Raw genomic sequence first — 20,198 nt, forward strand, 5'->3', positions numbered from 1 at the left:
TTGAAGTCAGGTAGCGTGACGCCTCCAGCTTTGTCCTTTTGACTTAGGATTGTCTTGGCAATGCGGGCTCTTTTTTGGTTCCATATGAACTTTAAAGCAGTTTTTTCCAATTCTGTGAAGAAAGTCATTGGTAGCTTGATGGGGATGGCATTGAATCTATAAATCACCTTGGGCAGTATGGCCATTTTCACGATATTGATTCTTCCTATCCATGAGCATGGTATGTTCTTCCATTTGTTTGTGTCCTCTTTGATTTCACTGAGCAGTGGTTTGTAGTTCTCCTTGAAGAGGTCCTTTACATCCCTTGTAAGCTGGATTCCTAGGTATTTTATTCTCTTTGAAGCAATTGTGAATGGAAGTTCATTCCTGATTTGGCTCTCTGCTTGTCTGTTACTGGTGTATAAGAATGCTTGTGATTTTTGCACATTAATTTTGTATCCTGAGACTTTGCTGAAGTTGCTTATCAGCTTAAGGAGATTTTGGGCTGAGACGATGGGGTTTTCTAAATATACAATCATGTCATCTGCAAACAGGGACAATTTGACTTCTTCTTTTCCTAACTGGATACCCTTGATTTCTTTCTCTTGCCTGATTGCCCTAGCCAGAACTTCCAACACTATGTTGAATAGGAGTGGTGAGAGAGGGCATCCCTGTCTTGTGCCAGTTTTCAAAGGGAATTTTTCCAGTTTTTGCCCATTCAGTATGATATTAGCTGTGGGTTTGTCATAAATAGCTCTTATTATTTTGAGGTACGTTCCATCAATACCAAATTTATTGAGCGTTTTTAGCATAAAGGGCTGTTGAATTTTGTCAAAAGCCTTTTCTGCATCTATTGAGATAATTATGTGGTTCTTGTCTTTGGTTCTGTTTATATGCTGGATTACGTTTATTGATTTGCGAATGTTGAACCAGCCTTGCATCCCAGGGATGAAGCCCACTTGATCATGGTGGATAAGCTTTTTGATGTGCTGCTGAATCCGGTTTGCCAGTATTTTATTGAGGATTTTTGCATCGATGTTCATCAGGGATATTGGTCTAAAATTCTCTTTTTTTGTTGTGTCTCTGCCAGGCTTTGGTATCAGGATGATGTTGGCCTCATAAAAAGAGTTAGGGAGGATTCCCTCTTTTTCTATTGATTGAAATAGTTTCAGAAGGAATGGTACCAGCTCCTCCTTGTACCTCTGGTAGAATTCAGCTGTGAATCCATCTGGTCCTGGACTTTTTTTGGTGGGTAGGCTATTAATTGTTGCCTCAATTTCAGAGCCTGCTATTGGTCTATTCAGGGATTCAACTTCTTCCTGGTTTAGTCTTGGGAGAGTGTAAGTGTCCAGGAAATTATCCATTTCTTCTAGATTTTCTAGTTGATTTGCGTAGAGGCATTTATAGTATTCTCTGATGGTTGTTTGTATTTCTGTGGGGTCGGTGGTGATATCCCCTTTATCATTTTTTATTGCGTCTATTTGATTCTTCTCTCTTTTCTTCTTTATTAGTCTAGCTAGCGGTCTGTCAATTTTGTTTATCTTTTCAAAAAACCAACTCCTGGATTCATTGATTTTTTGGAGGGTTTTTTGTGTCTCTAGCTCCTTCAGTTCTGCTCTGATCTTAGTTATTTCTTGCCTTCTGCTAGCTTTTGAATGTGTTTGCTCTTGCCTCTCTAGTTCTTTTAATTGTGATGTTAGAGTGTCAATTTTAGATCTCTCCTGCTTTCTCTTGTGGGCATTTAGTGCTATAAATTTCCCTCTACACACTGCTTTAAATGTGTCCCAGAGATTCTGGTATGTTGTATCTTTGTTCTCATTGGTTTCAAAGAACATCTTTATTTCTGCTTTCATTTCGTTATGTACCCAGTAGTCATTCAGGAGCAGGTTGTTCAGTTTCCATGTAGTTGAGCGGTTTGGATTGAGTTTCTTAGTCCTGAGTTCTAGTTTGATTGCACTGTGGTCTGAGAGACAGTTTGTTATAATTTCTGTTCTTGTACATTTGCTGAGGAGTGCTTTACTTCCAATTATGTGGTCAATTTTGGAATAAGTGCGATGTGGTGCTGAGAAGAATGTATATTCTGTTGATTTGGGGTGGAGAGTTCTATAGATGTCTATTAGGTCCGCTTGGTGCAGAGATGAGTTCAATTCCTGGATATCCTTGTTAACTTTCTGTCTCGTTGATCTGTCTAATGTTGACAGTGGAGTGTTGAAGTCTCCCATTATTATTGTATGGGAGTCTAAGTCTCTTTGTAGGTCTCTAAGGACTTGCTTTATGAATCTGGGTGCTCCTGTATTGGGTGCATATATATTTAGGAGAGTTAGCTCTTCCTGTTGAATTGATCCCTTTACCATTATGTAATGGCCTTCTTTGTCTCTTTTGATCTTTGATGGTTTAAAGTCTGTTTTATCAGAGACTAGGATTGCAACCCCTGCTTTTTTTGTTCTCCATTTGCTTGGTAGATCTTCCTCCATCCCTTTATTTTGAGCCTATGTATGTCTCTGCATGTGAGATGGGTCTCCTGAATACAGCAGACTGATGGGTCTTGACTCTTTATCCAGTTTGCCAGTCTGTGTCTTTTAATTGGAGCATTTAGTCCATTTACATTTAAGGTTAATATTGTTATGTGTGAACTTGATCCTGTCATTATGATATTAACTGGTTATTTTGCTCGTTAGTTGATGCAGTTTCTTCCTAGCCTCGATGGTCTTTACATTTTGGCATGTTTTTGCAATGGCTGGTACCGGTTGTTCCTTTCCATGTTTAGGGCTTCCTTCAGGGTCTCTTGTAAGGCAGGCCTGGTGGTGACAAAATCTCTAAGCATTTGCTTATCTGTAAAGGATTTTATTTCTCCTTCACTGATGAAGCTTAGTTTGGCTGGATATGAAATTCTCGGTTGAAAATTCTTTTCTTTAAGAACGTTGAATATTGGCCCCCACTCTCTTCTGGCTTGTAGAGTTTCTGCCGAGAGGTCTGCTGTTATTCTGATGGGCTTCCCTTTGTGGGTAACCCGACCTTTCTCTCTGGCTGCCCTTAAGATTTTTTCCTTCATTTCAACTTTGGTGAATCTGGCAATTATGTGTCTTGGAGTTGCTCTTCTGGAGGAGTATCTTTGTGGCGTTCTCTGTATTTCCTGAATTTGAATGTTGGCCTGCCCTACTAGGTTGGGGAAGTTCTCCTGGATGATATCCTGAAGAGTGTTTTCCAACTTGGTTCCATTTTCCCCCTCACTTTCAGGCACCCCAATCAGACGTAGATTTGGTCTTTTTACATAATCCCATACTTCTTGCAGGCTTTGTTCATTTCTTTTTCTTCTTTTTTCTTTTGGTTTCTCTTCTCGCTTCATTTCATTCATTTGATCCTCAATCGCTGATACTCTTTCTTCCAGTTGATCGAGTCGGTTACCGAAGCTTGTGCATTTGTCACGTATTTCTCGTGTCATGGTTTTCATCTCTGTCATTTCGTTTATGATCTTCTCTGCATTAATTAGTCTAGCTGTCAATTCTTCCACTTTTTTTTCAAGATTTTTAGTTTCTTTGCGCTGGGTACGTAATTCCTCCTTTAGCTCTGAGAGGTTTGATGGACTGAAGCCTTCTTCTCTCATCTCGTCAAAGTCATTCTCTGACCAGCTTTGATCCGTTGCTGGCGATGGGCTGCGCTCCTTTGCTGGGGGAGATGCGCTCTTATTTTTTGAATTTCCAGCTTTTCTGCCCTGCTTCTTCCCCATCTTTGTGGTTTTATCTGTCTCTGGACTTTGATGATGGTGACGTACTGATGGGGTTTTGGTATAGGTGTCCTTCCTGTTTGATAGTTTTCCGTCTGACAGTCAGAAGGACTGTCTGTTGGTCTGTTAGAGATTGCTTGAGGTCCACTCCAGACCCTGTTTGCCTGGGTATCAGCAGCAGAGGTTGCCGAAGACAGAATATTGCTGAACAGCGAGTGTACCTGTCTGATTCTTTCTTTGGAAGTTTCCTCTCAGGGGTGATGCCACCCTGTGAGGTGTGGGGTATCAGACTGCCCCTAGTGGGGGATGTCTCCCAGCTAGGCTACTCAGGGGTCAGGGACCCACCTGAGCAGGCAGTCTGTCCGTTCTCAGATCTCAACCTCCGCGTTAGGAGATCCACGGCTCTCCCCAAAGCTGTCAGACAGAGTCGTTCGGGTCTGCAGCGGCCCCGCTCTTTCCCCTAATGGACTGCAGCTGTGCGCTGTCCGCAGAGGTAGAGTCTACAGAGACAGGCAGGCTTCCTTGAGCTGCTGTGAGCTCCACCCAGTTCGAGCTTCCCAGCGGCTTTGTTTACCTACTTAAGCCTCAGCAATGGCGGGCGCCCCTCCCCCAGCCTCGCTGCTGCCTTGCGGATAGATCGCCGCAGACGGCTGTGTTAGCAGTGAGGGAGGCTCTGTGGGCGTGGGACCCTCCCGGCCAGGTGTGGGATATATTCTCCTGGTGTGCCTGTTTCCTTAAAGCGCAGTATTGGGGTGGGAGTTACCCGATTTTCCAGGTGTTGTGTGTCTCAGTTCCCCTGGCTAGGAAAAGGGATTTCCTTCCCCCTTGCGCTTCCAGGTGAGGCGATGCCTCGCCCTGCTTCAGCTCACGCTGGTCAGGCTGCAGCAGCTGACCAGCACCGATTGTCCGGCACTCCCTAGAGAGATGACCCCAGTACCTCAGTTGAAAATGCAGAAATCACCGGTCTTCTGTGTCGCTCGCGCTGGGAGTTGGAGACTGGAGCTGTTCCTATTCGGCCATCTTGCTCCGCCCCCCTTTTTTTTTTTTTTTTAAAGACAGAGTCTTACTCTGTTGTCCAGGTTGGAGTGCAGTGGTGCAATCTTGGCTCAATGCAACCTCCAACTCCTGGGTTCAAACAGTTCTCACACTTCAGCCTCCTGGGTAGCTGGGATTACAGGCCACGCTGCCACACCCGGCTAATTTTTGTATTTTTAGTAGAGATGGGGTTTCACCATGTTGGCTAGGCTGGTCTCGAACTCCTGGCCTCAAATGATCCGCTGACCTCAGCCTCCCAAAGTGCTGGGATTACAGGTGTGAGCTACCATGCCTGGACAGCATCCCTAAATTTTTTTTTTTTTTTTTTTGAGACAGAGTCTCGCTCTGTCGCCCAGGCTGGAGTGCAGTGGCGCGATGTTGGCTCACTGCAAGCTCCGCCCCCCGGGTTCACGCCATTCTCCTGCCTCAGCCTCCTGTGTAGCTAGGACTACAGGCGCCCGCCACCACGCCTGGCTAATTTTTTTTTTTGTATTTTTAGTAGAGGCGGGGTTTCACCATGTTAGCCAGGATGGTCTCGATCTTCTGACCTTGTGATCTGCCCGTCTCGGCCTCCCAAAGTGCTGGGATTACAGGCGTGAGCCACCGCACCCGGCCCTTAAATTTTTAAAGAACTGTGTACTTCACTTTCTGGCTATGTTTGCCTTTTACATGTATTAGGGCCTAGAAGCTGCAAATACTTACAAAAATGGTGAAATCTTACTAAAGATAAATGAGAATTATGATGACCATTATGTGGAACATTCCAGATGAATAAGACTTTGTTCATCTAAGAATTGAGTTTAAAAATGAGGGCTTCTGAATCAGGCCTTCCCAGGGATACTTATTGATGTGCAAAAGCTTCTAAAAAGATTTCAAAAATGTTTGCCTCTTTAAAAGATCTCATGTAGAAGGCAAATGAAAAGCTTTAGCAACTAGTTTATAAGAAGATTGAATCTGCCAACCTTTCACTTAGTTACTATTTTACTCCAAAGGCAAAAAGAAAGCTAGGTAATATTTATAAAAATTAGGCCTGTGGGTAAAGCAGGTTTGCTTCTTTTTCAGAACTATCCATCTGCGTCCAGAAATAGGAAACCCTTTGTCTGCTCTATTTGCTAATGGGCTCTGCCCTGAACTCAGTAATCTAGTTAAGAAACAGAAGCTAAGTTGAAAAGACCGCCTGTTGAATTAAATCAGTCTCCAAAATTTGCATTTCTGGTATTTGGCCAGTTATTTTGAAACTCTTTGTAAAAATGTGTATCTATAAAGGAAAATCAATAGAAATTCTTACAATAGGTGAGAGCATTAGTCCAAATAAACCTCACCTTCGACCATTTTGTCTTAACTGGGCTTCTTAGCATCACCTTTCTGTCTTGGCAGATAACATATTTGGGCCTGAAATGTAAGTTCTTTGCCTTTGAAATGTAAATTTTCTACCTTGTGTTACCTAGGAACCATCCCTTTCAAAATGCAATTCAGGATAGAAAATTTTTAAATGGTTATTTAAAAAAGGGATGAATAGTAGACTGTGATGGGTTTAAAACAAAGGTGTAATCTACTAATGATTGGATGGATTAGAGGAACTCATTGCTGGTCCCCTAACATTACAAGCTCAAAACCAGTCAGCTCAATTTACTCCAATTTGGAAAAAATTTTAAAGCCAGAAGGCAGAGATTCTGATGGGCAACGCAACTAACAATCACTTAGGGCAATAATCAAGCAGGTCAGTCAAGAAAAGGGCAAGGTCCCTTGACTCAATCCCCCCATTGGAATGGGTATAATTAGCAAATTCATGTTTTAATGACCAGAACTCAGAGATTGCTGCCTCATGGTATTTTCTACTTCTCATTTTCCCAAACCTTAAAGAATGTCAAAGAATAAAATCTCAACAAATTAAATTGTAAAGATCTAATTGGCTTTTATTAGCGATTCATGAACCGGGTAGCATCCAGCCTACAAAATAAACAGAAGCTCCACCAGGTGTGACAGAACGGTCTGCCTTTGCAAGGCAGCACTAGCAGGAACAAGGAAACAGCATAGTAGAAATAGCAGATTGGTTAACATCAGGTTACTTGAGGTTACGTTCCTGGTGTGGATTAAAGCAGAGGGGGCTTCCTCGTCACCATCACGCTGGGTCATGTTGACTGGACTCCCTTTGATCAGTTGCAGTGAATCTCCGGACTTGTTGAAACTGTCCTATTTTTAAGTTCACTTTGATTACATGGACTCCATTCCTGGATGGAGAGGTGAGATCTTGGAGTTCCATTCAACATAAATGTATTGGAAAGTTTTTGTTAGATAGGGCTTGTTAATTTTGGCCTTGGACTAGTCCTTTCCCATCTCTGATCCTCTGCTTCCTAACTTGTAAAATACAGATTAAATGCTCCTGACATGATTCTAAGAAATGTCAGGATTAGCTAAATTGCTTAATGGTACAATAATATTAGAGTGGAAGATGAGAAGCAAGATTGTTACACTGAGCAAGTATTTTTAACTGATTGAAATGAAAGATAAGAGCTTTTTTAAAGTTTATCTTCCCCTCAACCCTCCCAGCCTCTCAAACCACTGTATCAGCTTGCGAGGGCTGCCATAAAAAAAAACCACAGATTGAGTGGCTTTTTAAATTAACTTATTTGGTGGGTAGAGATAGGGTCTTACTATGTTGTCCAGGCTGGCCTTGAACTCCTGGCTTCAAGCAATCCTCCTGCCTTGGCCTCCCACTGTGGACGGCTTAACAACAGAAATTTATTTCTCACGATTCTGGAGATTAGAAGTCAAAGATCAAGGTGCTGGTGATTTTGTTTCTTCTGAGGCCTCTCTCTGCTTGCAGATAGCTGCCTTCTCACTGTGTCCTCTCCTGGTCCTTGTTCTGTGCACGCATCGCTGGTATCTCTTATGTCCAAAGGACACCGTGTTCGATTAGACTAACAGCCTCCTTTGAACTCAGTCACCTCTTTAAAGACCTCATCTCCAAATAGTTACATTCGAAAGAAATGGGAGGTAGGACTTCAATGAAGGAATTGGGGGTTACACAATTCAGCCCATACCAATGCCCTATTCTAAGGTTCCTGTTTCAAAACATGGTAGCCAAATGCATACTCCTAGGGAGAAAATTATTTTGTTTTAGGACAATTTAAACATATTTTTACATGGAATACATACTGCAATTTGTTAAATTACATTAGTAATATTTTCCTATGGTAAGTCTACCTGGAAAGCTAGTTATCAAAATGAAAAATGATTGTTTCATTTAGTCCTCACCAGTAGTAGTTAATTCGTTTTTTGTGATTTTTGTTAAATGCACTATATAAGATTTTCTTTAAAATAAGTATATAAAAATCAAATACATCATTAAAATTTTCGTTAGTGTACAATCCAAAACTAAAAATTTTAAAACAGACTACCTTCATTTTACATGACAAAGAGCTAATTTTACTGCTTGATCTCACTGGCTGCCCAAAATACTTTTCTTGGAGAAAGACAGTGAATGAGATGTAAGGCTCAAAGGGTTAAACCCTTGAAATATAAAAACACATACTGTCTTAGAATCCCACTTAATGAAGCTTATGTTTGATTAGCTTGCTGTTTTAATTACAATTTCAGGTCTTTTAGAGACAAATTCTATATTTTCCAGAACAAACATGCATATCCTTATAACACAACAGGGAAGAAAACAAACGTTAGATTTTAACTGTTGAGCTTTTTTTTCCTTCTTGAGCATAGCAGTCGACATTTTTTTTTTAATCTTTTCCTTCACAGTCTGGCATTCATCTGATTCATTAGCTTCTCCAATTTGATTGCTAGGGCCATGTTACCTTTAATCTTTAATTTTCCTGACATGAATGCCATTGTTGGTTTTAGTTTCCCTAAAATGAGAAAACGAGAAGAGAGAAAAGCAACCATTAATGCCCTTAGGGATATACTGCTTTAAGAACACTCATTCTAAAAAGAATCTCGAGTTCTACAAACCTCAGAAGCACAGAAATTTCTGTTGCAGCATTTTATATCAGTATCTTGGGAATCCCAATTCCTAGACTTAGATGTTAACAATATCCTATAAGAGCTAGCATAAAAACCACAATCAGCAAAAGATTAGAGCAAATGTTTTTATACTAAAAAGACTTTTATACACTAAAGGATACACGGCCCTCTAATGAATTCTGGTAAACAAATACTATCTATTTTAGTTAATTTTCCAACTTAAGATAGTTCATTAAACTTTTAACATTTCAAGTTTAAGTCAAAAAAACCAAACAGTGTAAATGAACAAAATATTCTTAAGAAATGATCATTAAAAGTATAGTGTATGGACACAAAATATGTGTTAGCATTACTTTAACCACAGAAATGCCAGGGTATAAAATATGTGAGCATTAAAATAGTATTGTAGCTAATAACAACATGTAATAAATATGAGCTCCATGGAGAGAAGTACATTTGTTATCTGCTACTCTTATTCCAGTGTCAGTATGGAGTCTGTCACATAGTGGAATCAATGAAGAAACAGACTCAAAAAGGATTTTGACTTGCCCAAGGTCACACAGCTTGTATGAGGCAGTGCTGCAATTCAAAGCCAGATATGTCTGCCTTTCATTTATGACTTTTTTTTTCCTTTTCTTTTTTCTTTTGAGACAGGGTCTCACTCTGTCTCCCAGGCTGGAGTACAGTGGTGTGATCATTGCTTACTGCAGCCTCGACTTCCCAGGTTCAGCCGAACCTCCTACCTCAGCCTCCTGAGTAGCTGGACTACAGGCGTGTAACACCATGCAGGGCTAATTTTTTGTAGAGATGAGATTTTGCTATGTTGCCCAGGCTGGTCTCAAGTGATCCACCTGCCTCCCAGAGTGCTGGGATTACAGATGTGAGCCATCTGGCCCAGCCTCATTTATGATTTTCTGTCTTACATTATGTTAATTGATATAGATGACATATATCCTAGAAGGCACAAAATGTGTTTGGTATATTAGTAGCCACCCTCCCCACCACTGTGCCCCACACAGGTTCTTTGTAGAGAAAGTATATATTATATTAAGCTATTAAATGCCTTTAAATCATTCCAAATAGAGGTTGTAGCAAAGCCTCATAGAGTTATTATAGGTAGAAAGGATCAAGTCCAACTCTTTTAATGAATAAACTGAGCTGTGTCCTACTTTAAGACAATGTGATGTTAAAATCCCAATACTAGCAAATAATAAATGAAGGGGCAACTTTTATTTACATGGAGGATACTGAAGGATCTTTATTACTGAAGGAACAGAACAGCCCCTCAAAAAACACAGACATCTGGGTGTCCTTCAGCTAAATCAACTGGATCATGCTCTGTTATTCTACAGTGAAGCCTACCATTCCACCCACCCCACTCACACACATCTTCCAATCAGCTTTGCAAAGCCTTACCCATAGAGATGAATGGACATCAAATATAATCAAAACCAAAACATAGATAAGAGCAACTTGGAGGAAACAGAATGCAGGCTCAGACGAAAGATAACTAAAGTGGAGTAAATGGAGAACAAATTAAAAATTCCATAATCTCTGCCCTCAGAGATAAAAGAAAATAATACAGCAAGGGATGGAGAACAGGATGCAGGTGGAGAAAGAGGGAAGAGGAGGAGCACAGGAAGGAGAGAGGAAAAGAAGAGGGGATAAAGAGGAAGGAGAGGGGAGAAAAAGGGAAAGGGGTAAAGGCAGCGATACCAGGGAAAGACAGGGGATGGGTTGGATTGACGAGGAGGAAGAAAAAACATCAGAAAACAAGATGAGCTCTTAGAAATTAAAATTTTACTCAACAAAATTAAAATGCAATAGAAAGGAAAAAGAAGGTGAGTCGATCTCCTAGAAGGTGAAAAGAACTATACAAATACATGTGCAATAGGAGAAATGCATGATTAAATCAGATGATCTTTTTCTCCAGAAAGTCAGAAGAGAGAAAACTGAGAGAACTATCAAAGAAATAACATAAGAACTTTTCAAGGGGCTGAAAAAATGACAGAAGACATTTACCTTTTATCACTGTGAAATATGAGACCACCACAGAGAAAGATGTCTCTGATTTCAAAAACTTTCAGAAAGGACAAGGGTAGATAGAAAAGATTAAGAACAACAACATCAAATTCTCAACGATAATCTTAAGATGATAAAGCAATGGCCTCAAAATTCTGAGGGAAAATGAATTGCAACCCAGAAATCTCTACCCAAACAATCAAGAGAGTTGGTAGAATAATAGTGGTTTCAGATACACACAAAAATTTTCTCTAGGGTATCCTTTCTCATGAAACTACTGGAGAATGTGTGCCACCAAAATGAAGATGTAAAGGAAGAAAGAAGACATGGGATCCAGGAAACAGGAGATTCAGTGCAGGAGAGAGTTAAATTTCTAGGACAACAGCTGTGTAGCAGGCTTAATGAGCTTCAGGTCTGGATTATAACATGAAGACAAAGGGCTCCAGGGAAAAAATGGACTGACATGCGCTGATACATTTGACAATGTAGAAAACTGCATCAGGAAGCTGTGGGAAGAGTCCAGGAAGACTCTGCTTAGTGTCATGGACTGAATGTTGGCATTCCCCACAAACGTCATATCTTGAAGCTCTTGCCCTCGGTGTGATTGTCTCAGGAAGTGGGGCCTTGGGGAAATAATTTGGTTTAGGTGAAATCATGAGGATGGAGCCAGAATGATGGGATTAGTGCCCTTAGAAGAAAAGGAAGAGAAATAATTCAGTGGCATTAAGTCCAGCCACAATGTTGTGTACCACCACGCAACACATGTGGTATCTATCTAGTTTCAACACATTTTCATCATCCCAAAATGAAACCCTCAGGGATTCAGCATTAGCAGTTCCCCCTGCCTCCAGACTCTGGCAACCACCAACAGCTCTCTGTGTGTATGGATGCACCCATTCTAGATATTTAATATAAAAGGATTTCTACAATATGTGATCTTTGGTGTCTGGCTTTTTTCATTTAGCATAATGTCCCATGGTATAGCATGTGTCAGTGCTTCATTCCTTTTGATGGCTGACTACTATTTCATTGTATGTATATACCACTCTTTGTTTATCCATGTATCTCTTAATGGACATTTGGGTTGTTTCCGTCTTTTGCCTATTGTGAATAGCGCTGCTGTGAATAGGCATGTACATTTATTTGTTTGAGTGCCTGTTTTCAATTCTTTTGAGTATAGATTTACAAGTAGAAATTGTTATTTGGTAATTCTGTAATTCACTGTACCTATACATCTATGGGTTTAAACCCATGTGTCTATAGTCAGCTGATCTTCAACAAGGGTGCCAAGACCATTTAACACAGGAAAAAACAGTCTATTCCACAAATGGTGCTGGGATAACTGGATATCCACATACAAAAGAATGAAGTTGGACTCTCCTACTGTCTACAAAAATTAACTTAAAATGAATCATAAACCTAAATGTAAGAGGTAAAACTCAAAACTCTTAGAAGAAAATATAGGGATAAAGCTTCCTAACCTTGATTTGGCAAATGAATCTTAGATATGACACTGGAAGTAAAAACCAAAAAACATAGGTTGAACGTTAAAACTAAAAACATATGTGCTTCAAAATATATCACCAAGAAAGTGAAAGACAACCCACAAAAAATGTGAAAAAGCATTTGTAAATCATATATCTGATGAAACGTAACTGAAAATATATGAAGAATTTTTTTTTTTTTTTTTTTTTTTTGAGACAGAGTCTCTCTGTCACCTAGACTAGAGTGCAGTGGCATGATCTTGGCTCACTGCAACCTCCGCCTCCTGGGTTCAAGCGATTCTCCTGCCTCAGCTTCCTAAGTAGATGGGATTACAGGCGCCTGCCACCATACCTGGCTAATTTTTGTACTGTTAGTAGAGATAGGGTTTCACCATGTTGGCCAGGCTGGTCTCAAACTCCTGACCTCAAGTGATCTGCCCTCCTCGGCCTCCCAAAGTGCTAGGATTACAGGTGTGAGCCACTGCGCCTGGCCATAATTTCTTAAAACTGAATAATAAAAGACAAATAACCAAATTTTGCAATAGCAAAGGACTTGAATGGACATTTCTCCAAGGAAATACCTTTGATCCATAAGCACATGAAAAAATGTATATCATTTGTCATTAGAGAAATGCAGATCAAAACAACAAGATGCCATTTCACATCCACTAGGGTGGCAATAACGAAAAAACAAAATAATTAAAAAAACCCAGAAAAGAAGTGTTGGTAAGGGCTAGGATATGGAAAAATAGAAATCCTTGTACACTGGTGGTGGGAATGTAAATGATGCAGCCACTATGAAACACCTTTTGGCAGTTCTTTGAGAAGTTAAACAGATATTATGACCTAGAAATTCTACTCCCATGTAGATAGCCAAGAGAAAGGAAAACATATATCCACACAGAAACTTGTATATGAATGTTTATTGAAGCATTATTCATAATAGCCAGACAGCAGAAATAACCTAACTGTCCATCAGAAGATGAATGGGTAAATGAATTGTGGCAAATCCATATAATGGAATAATATTCAGCCATAAAAAGAAATGAGGTACTGATACATGCTACAGCTTGGATGAACCTCAAAAACATTATACTAAGTAAAATAAGTCAGATGCAAAAAAACATATATTGTATGATTCCATTTATTTAAAATATTCAGAATATGCAAATCAATAGAGAAAAAGCAGATCAGTGGTTGCCAGGGGAGGTGAGAATGAGAAGTGCTTACTTACATATGGTACAGGTATTCTTCTGCAGTGATGAAAAAATTTTGAAACCAGGGAGAAGTGGTGGTTGCACAGCATTGTGAATGTTAAATGTCACTGAACTGTACACTTTAAAATGACTAATTGTGGCCGATTGCAGCCAGGCGCGGTGGCTCACGCCTGTAATCCCAGCATTTTGGCAGGCCGAGGCAGGCAGATTGCCTGAGGTCAGGAGTTTGAGACCAGTCTGGCCAACATGGTGAAATTCTGTCTCTACTAAAAATACAAAAATTAGCCAGGCGTCGTAGTGGGCTCCTGTAATCTCAGCTACCCAGGAGACTGAGGCAGGAGAATTGCTTGAACCCAGGAGGCAGATGTTGCAGTGAGCTGAGATTGCGCCACTGCACTCCAGCTGGGCTGACAGAGCAAGACTGTCTCAAAAAATAAAATACACTTTAAATGGGTGAACTGTATGGTATATGAATTATATCTCAATAAAGCTGTTTTTAAAAAGCTATTGACATACAACAAGAAATTGAATTGTTAATTTAAAATATTCCTACAAAAAAATCCCAGCTTACAAAATGGCTTCACTGATTAATTCAAATGATACAAAATCAAAACACAAAAATTAAGTATAGGTCTATATACCAGAAACAGGCAATTTGGAATAAACTAACAACAATAATTTCATTCACAGTAGTGAAAAAGAATAAAATATTTAGTGGGAAAAGCATGAACCATAAGAGGAAAAAATAATAGATTAAACTTGATCAAAACAAAAAACTTTTATAATACAAAATATACTATTAAGAAAATGGAAAGAGAAGCCACATACTGGGAGAAAATATTTGCAAATCACATATCCAATAAAGAACATGCATCCAGAATTTATAAAGAATCTTACAACTCAATATTAAAAAGATGACTCAATTTTACTTTATTTTGTGTGTGTGTGTGTGTGTGTGTGTGTGTGTGTGTGTTTAGAAGCAAGGTCTCACTGTGTTATTCAGGCTGGTCTCATACTCCTGGCCTCAAGTATTCTCTTTCTTTGGCCCCCCAAAGTGTTGGAATTGTAGGCATGAGCCACCATGCCTGGCTGACAACTCAATTTTAAAAGGAGCAAAGACTGAATAGACCATTCACCCAATATAAATAGCTATTAAACACATGAAAATCTGTTTAACATCATTATCAGTAAGAAAATGCAAATTAAAACAACACTAGGCACAGTGGCTCGTGCCTATAATCCCAGCACTTTGGGAGGCTGAGGTGGGTGGATCACTTGAGGCCAGGAGTTTGAGAGTAGCCTGGCCAACATGGTGAAACCCCGTCTCTAGTAAAAATACAAAAATTACCTAGGTGTGGTAGTGCATGCCTATAATCCCAGCTTCTTGGGAGGCTGAGGCATGAGAATTGCTTGAACCCAGGAGGTGGAGGTTGCAGCGAGCCAAGATCATGCCACTGCACTCCAGCCTGGGAGACAGAGCAAGACTCTGTCTCAAAAAATAAACAAACACATAAATAAACATATGAGATACCACTACACGCCTACTAGAATGGCTATAATAAAAAAGACAACAAGCCAACTCTGGGTGTACTGCCTATGAGTTAACCCTGCTCTGCAGGGAGCAGTTAAAGAAAATGTTTTTAAAAGACAACAAGTGTTGGTGAGTAGGTAGAGAAAATGGAACCTTAATACATTGCTGATGGGACTATAAAAACGGTATAGGCACTGTAGCAAATAGTTTGGTAGGTTCTTACAAAGTTAAATATTGGCTTACAGTGGTTCTCACCTGTAATCCCAGGACTTTGGAAAGCTGAGATGGGAGGATTGCTTTAGCGCAAAAGTTCAAGGCCAGCCTGGGCAACAAAGCGAGACCCTATCTCTATTTTATTTTAAGTGAAAAAAAACAAAAAGTTAAATATCAGCTTACCATATGACCTAGCAATTCCATTCTTTTTTTTTTTTTTTTTTTTTTTTGAGAGGGAGTCTCGCTCTGTCGCCCGGGCTGGAGTGCAGTGGCCGGATCTCAGCTCACTGCAAGCTCCGCCTCCCGGGTTTACCGCCATTCTCCTGCCTCAGCCTCCGAGTAGCTGGGACTACAGGCGCCCGCCACCTCGCCCGGCTAGTTTTTTGTATTTTTTAGTAGAGACGGGGTTTCACAGTGTTAGCCAGGATGGTCTCGATCTCCTGACCTCGTGATCCGCCCGCCTCGGCCTCCCAAAGTGCTGGGATTACAGGCTTGAGCCACCGCGCCCGGCCAGCAATTCCATTCTTAAAAATCTACCCAAGAAAAATGAAAACAAATATCCATACTGATACATGTATGAGAATGTTCATAGCAGCAATATTCATAATAGCCAAAAACTTGAAACAATCCAAGTGTCCATCAGCTGGTGAGTGAATAAACAACATGTGGTATATCCATACAATGGAATACTATTCAGCAATAAAAAGGAACCAAACTACTGATACCAGCTACAACATATATATGAATGAATATCAAAAGCCTATGCTAAGTAAAAGGAGCTAGATGCAAAAGACTATACACTGTTTTATTCCACATATATAAAATGTCCAGAAATAGCAAATTTATAGAGACAGAGAGCAAATTAGTATTTGGCTGGCTAGGGGGTTGGGAGTGGAAATAGGATCGACTGCAAAGAGACATGAGAGAATTTTTTGGTGTGATGAAATGTTCTCATAACATACAGTCTATAACTGGACTGTAGTTATGGCTGTGCAACTATAAATTTATTAAAAATCATTTATACTTAGGATGGTAAATTTTATTGCATGTGAATTAGACCTCAACAATACTGTTTTAACAAAAGGTTTTTTAAAAAGCTAGTAAGCTCAATGTTTTATACACACACACACACACACACACACACACACACACACACACCCCTCCTCAGGTAAAGTAATATTGCTCAATTTACTTTATTTCTATCATACTGCTCCACCATATAGTGGCCTCTATTGGCCAAAAGGAGAGATTCCAATTAGTTGGTTACTAGTTGCTTTATTTTTTTATTTTTTATTTTTTTGAGACAGAGTCTCAGTCAGTCACCCAGGCTGGAGTACAGTGGCTTGATCTCAGCCCACTGCAACCTCTGCTTCCAAGGTTCAGCCTATTCTTGTGCCTCAGCCTCCCAAGGAGCTGGAGTTACAGGCATGTGCCACCACACCCGGCTAATTTTTGTATTTTTGGTAGAGACAGGGTTTCGCCCTGTAGGCCAGGCTGGTCTCGAACTCCTGACCTCAAGTCATCCATCTGCCTTGGCCTCCCAAAGGGCTGGGATTACAGGCATGAGCCACCATGCCTGGCCTAAATTTTTATATTTTTAATGTATCCACTATATAAACTAGGCATAGAAATGGCTATGGTTTCATCAAAGAGAATTCTTAGGATATAAAGTCTAAATTGTGCCCATTTAGAGGAAAGCAGATGGGAAAAACAGAATAAAAGGACATAAGAAGCACAAGCAAACTCACTTGCTCCTGATCTAAACCATACCTGTAAAATATACTTGATAAGAATAACTTTTTAAAAAAAATTCATATAACTGACTGTCCTCATCCAGTGAACTCAAGACCACATTCAAAGAAAGATACCAATAAAAAGCCTATTATTTCAAGTGTATGCTACATAAGTGAAATGTAAATTAAAGAAAGAAGTCACTTGATTTCTTCACCTTTGGAGGGCAGACTAGCATAAGCTTTGGAGTTAGCTTGGATTCAAATCCTAGCTCTATTTTCTCATTCATCAGCTGACCTTGGGCTTATTATTGAATTTATCAAAGCCTCAGTACTTACTGCTATAAAATGGAGAACATATTTTATTGGAAAGGACTGTTGGGAGTATTGCTTAACCTATAGCAATCATATAATAAATAAATCATACATAATTACTGTTATTTCCATTTAGAAGTTGACAATAAATTTTTATTTTAAATGGTCTTCATGTTAAATACTTGTAAGAAACCAATTCACCAATTCATTGAGCATTTATTAAATGTGTCCCAAGAACTGTGTTTAAGCTCTATGGAGAGATAGTTGTTGAAACACTGAAGAAACACTAAACTATTAAAAATCATTAAAGGGGCTGGGCATGGTGGCTCACGCTTGTAATGCCAGCACTTTGGGAGGCCAAGGTGGGTGGATCACCTGAGGTCAGGAATTCGAGACCAGCCTGGCCAACATGGTGAAACCCTGTCTTTACTAAAAATACAAAAAATTAGCCAGGCATGGTGGTGGGCACCTGTAATCCCAGCGACTCTGGAGGCTGAGGCAGGAGAATCACTTGAATCCGGAGGCAGAGGTTGCAGTGAGCCAAGCTTGCACCATTGCACTCCAGCCTGGGCAACAGGAGCAAAACTCCATCTCAAGAAAAAAAAAAAAAAAAAAATCCTTAAAGGGAAAACCACTGATAAACATTGAAAAGATGTTATAGTGTATTAAGTGAAAAAGTGCCAAACAGTAGTAATGGTATGATCCATTATAAAACCAAAAATGGTTTTTATAAACACACATGTATATTTATATACACTCACACACACAAATATACATATGTATGATGCTAAACCAAATTATGCAAACCATGATAAGATGAGCATAATATACATATATAGATGCTAAACCATATTTTGGTTTGGTTATGGTTTAGCATCATACATATGTATATTATGGTCATCTTTCAGTGGTATGGTAAAAATAATTTTATTTTCTTTTTTCTTAGGTATACTTTCTCTTTTTTTGAGACAGGGTCTCATTCTGCCACCCAGGCTGGAGTGCAGTGGTCTTATCTCAACTTACTGCAGCCTCTCCTCCTGGGCTCAGGCAATCCTCCTACCTCAACCACTGGAGTAGCTGGGGACTACAGGTGCGCATCAGCACACCCAACCAATTTTTCTATTTTCTGTAGAGACATGGTTTCCCCATGTTGTCCAGGCTGGTCTCAAACTCCTGGGCGCAAGTGATCCTCCCACCTTGGCCTCCCAAAGTGTTGGGATTACAGGCATAAGCCACCATGCCTGGCCTCTTTTCTAATTTTCATAAACATTTAATACCACTATAAAAAAAGGGAAAAGTTGAAGAAATGCTGATCATTAGTACACCGTATACAGATGGGCTCAGATGGAATGTAGGCAATTAGCATCCTGAATTAGAACTGGAAAGAAAGACTTAGAGAGCACAGAATACACCATGTTCCTGTTTAGAAAGATGAAAACAGAACAAAGTCTGAATAACATTTATAACTCATTCCATGAAAGACTCTTTAGATCAGAATGTTATGCTTAGTTTCAAGTGCTGCTTCTAGTTTTTTAGAATTTGCGTTAATTAACTTATCATTTGGAGTAGTTTTCTAAGAGTAGAAAAGAGAAAATTATCCTTAATTTTCTGGCACAGTTAGAGGTAAATGGACAGAATAGAAAATCACACAAAAGGTTCTCTGGGTTTAGGACTCCACAGAAAGCAGGGTTACTAGGCCATGGCCGAGGGCTGGTATGTGTTTCCTCTTCAAACAGCTGGCAAGATGGAAGCACGACCTTACTCTTGATAAGCGAATTGCTGCTACTGAGTTCAGTGCCTCCAGTGACTGGGGTGTTATTGGAAACATAATACCTTAGGCCAGCTAATATGTTGAAGCCCACTCAGGAGTCTCTTTGAATTATCTCTCTGTTCCCAACATTACTGGCTTCTCAGTAATGGAAGAAAATAATTCTGACATCTACCTTCCACCTGTGAGAGGAGGGAGACATGGCAATAGAGGCAACAGTAAGAACAGCCTTCCCAAAACTAAGATTCCACTGCTGCCAACAGCTACAAGTTTTGATTATTTGGGAAGGGATAAAGCAAAATGTCAGAACTAAATTTTCTCTGAACAATAAGGTAAACTAATAAACTGGAAAACTCACCTGAAAACATTTTTACAAAGTCATCAGTAGACATACTCATCACCACATCTGCCTGTTCAGAAGGCTCTCCATATCCGACATTCCCACCCTTGCTTTTCAGATCAAGAAACCATGTGCCACCATCTTCACCTAGAGAGATAAACATATAGAAATCAATGTTATAGGAGCCCTGTTCTTCTTAAATTTAATAATTACTTCAATTAGAATAATCTTACAAAATGCTGTTTCCCAAGTTAAAATCCCCAGACCTCCATCAGTCAAATTCAGCAAATATTTATTAAGCATGTCCAGGTATTCTGCTAGGCTCTGAAGACTCTTCAATAAAAAAAAAAAAAACCCATGGTTCTACTCACAAAAGAGGAAGTAGAGGGTGATATGGGAGCACATTAAAGAGTCAAAATACCTGGAGTAAGAAAACTCATAAAGACAGAAAGTAGAACAGTGGTTCCTAGGGACTGGGGGATGGGGGAATGGGAGTTACTGTTTAATAGGTACAGAGTTTCACTTGGAATGATGAAAAAGTTCTGGAGATAGATGGTGATGATTGTTTTTTGTTTTCTTTCCTTTTTGTTCTTTTTTTGAGTTTTTTGAGATGGAGTCTTGTTCTGTCGCCCAGGCTGGAGTGCAGTGGCTCAATCTCTGCTCACTGCAAGCTCCACCTCCTGGGTTCACGTCATTCTCCTGCCTCAGCCTCCCAAGTAGGTGGGACTACAGGCGCCCACCACTGTGCCCAGCTAATTTTTTGTATTTTTTGTAGAGACGAGGTTTCACCGTGTTAGCCAGGATGGTCTCAATCTCCTGACCTGGTGATCCGCCTGCCTCAGCCTCCCAAAGTGCTGGGATT

The 20,198-nt window shown here is 40.0% G+C and overlaps 1 protein-coding gene across 1 annotated transcript in view; it reads right to left on the reverse strand.

Annotated features, from left to right (window-relative positions):
• Positions 1 to 6,636: 6,636 nt before the first annotated feature.
• Positions 6,637 to 20,198, reverse strand: part of HSDL2 (hydroxysteroid dehydrogenase like 2) — an 85,693-nt gene continuing 72,131 nt past the window's right edge. Inside the window, 2 exon segments of the mRNA XM_033237800.1 lie at positions 6,637 to 8,601; positions 19,355 to 19,483. Of these exon segments, the coding sequence (XP_033093691.1) occupies positions 8,489 to 8,601; positions 19,355 to 19,483 (242 nt within the window). The 3' untranslated portion in view covers positions 6,637 to 8,488.

Source organism: Trachypithecus francoisi, unplaced genomic scaffold (genome assembly GCF_009764315.1).
Source record: "Trachypithecus francoisi isolate TF-2019V2 unplaced genomic scaffold, Tfra_2.0 Lachesis_group16, whole genome shotgun sequence".
Taxonomy (NCBI): Eukaryota; Metazoa; Chordata; class Mammalia; order Primates; family Cercopithecidae; genus Trachypithecus; species Trachypithecus francoisi.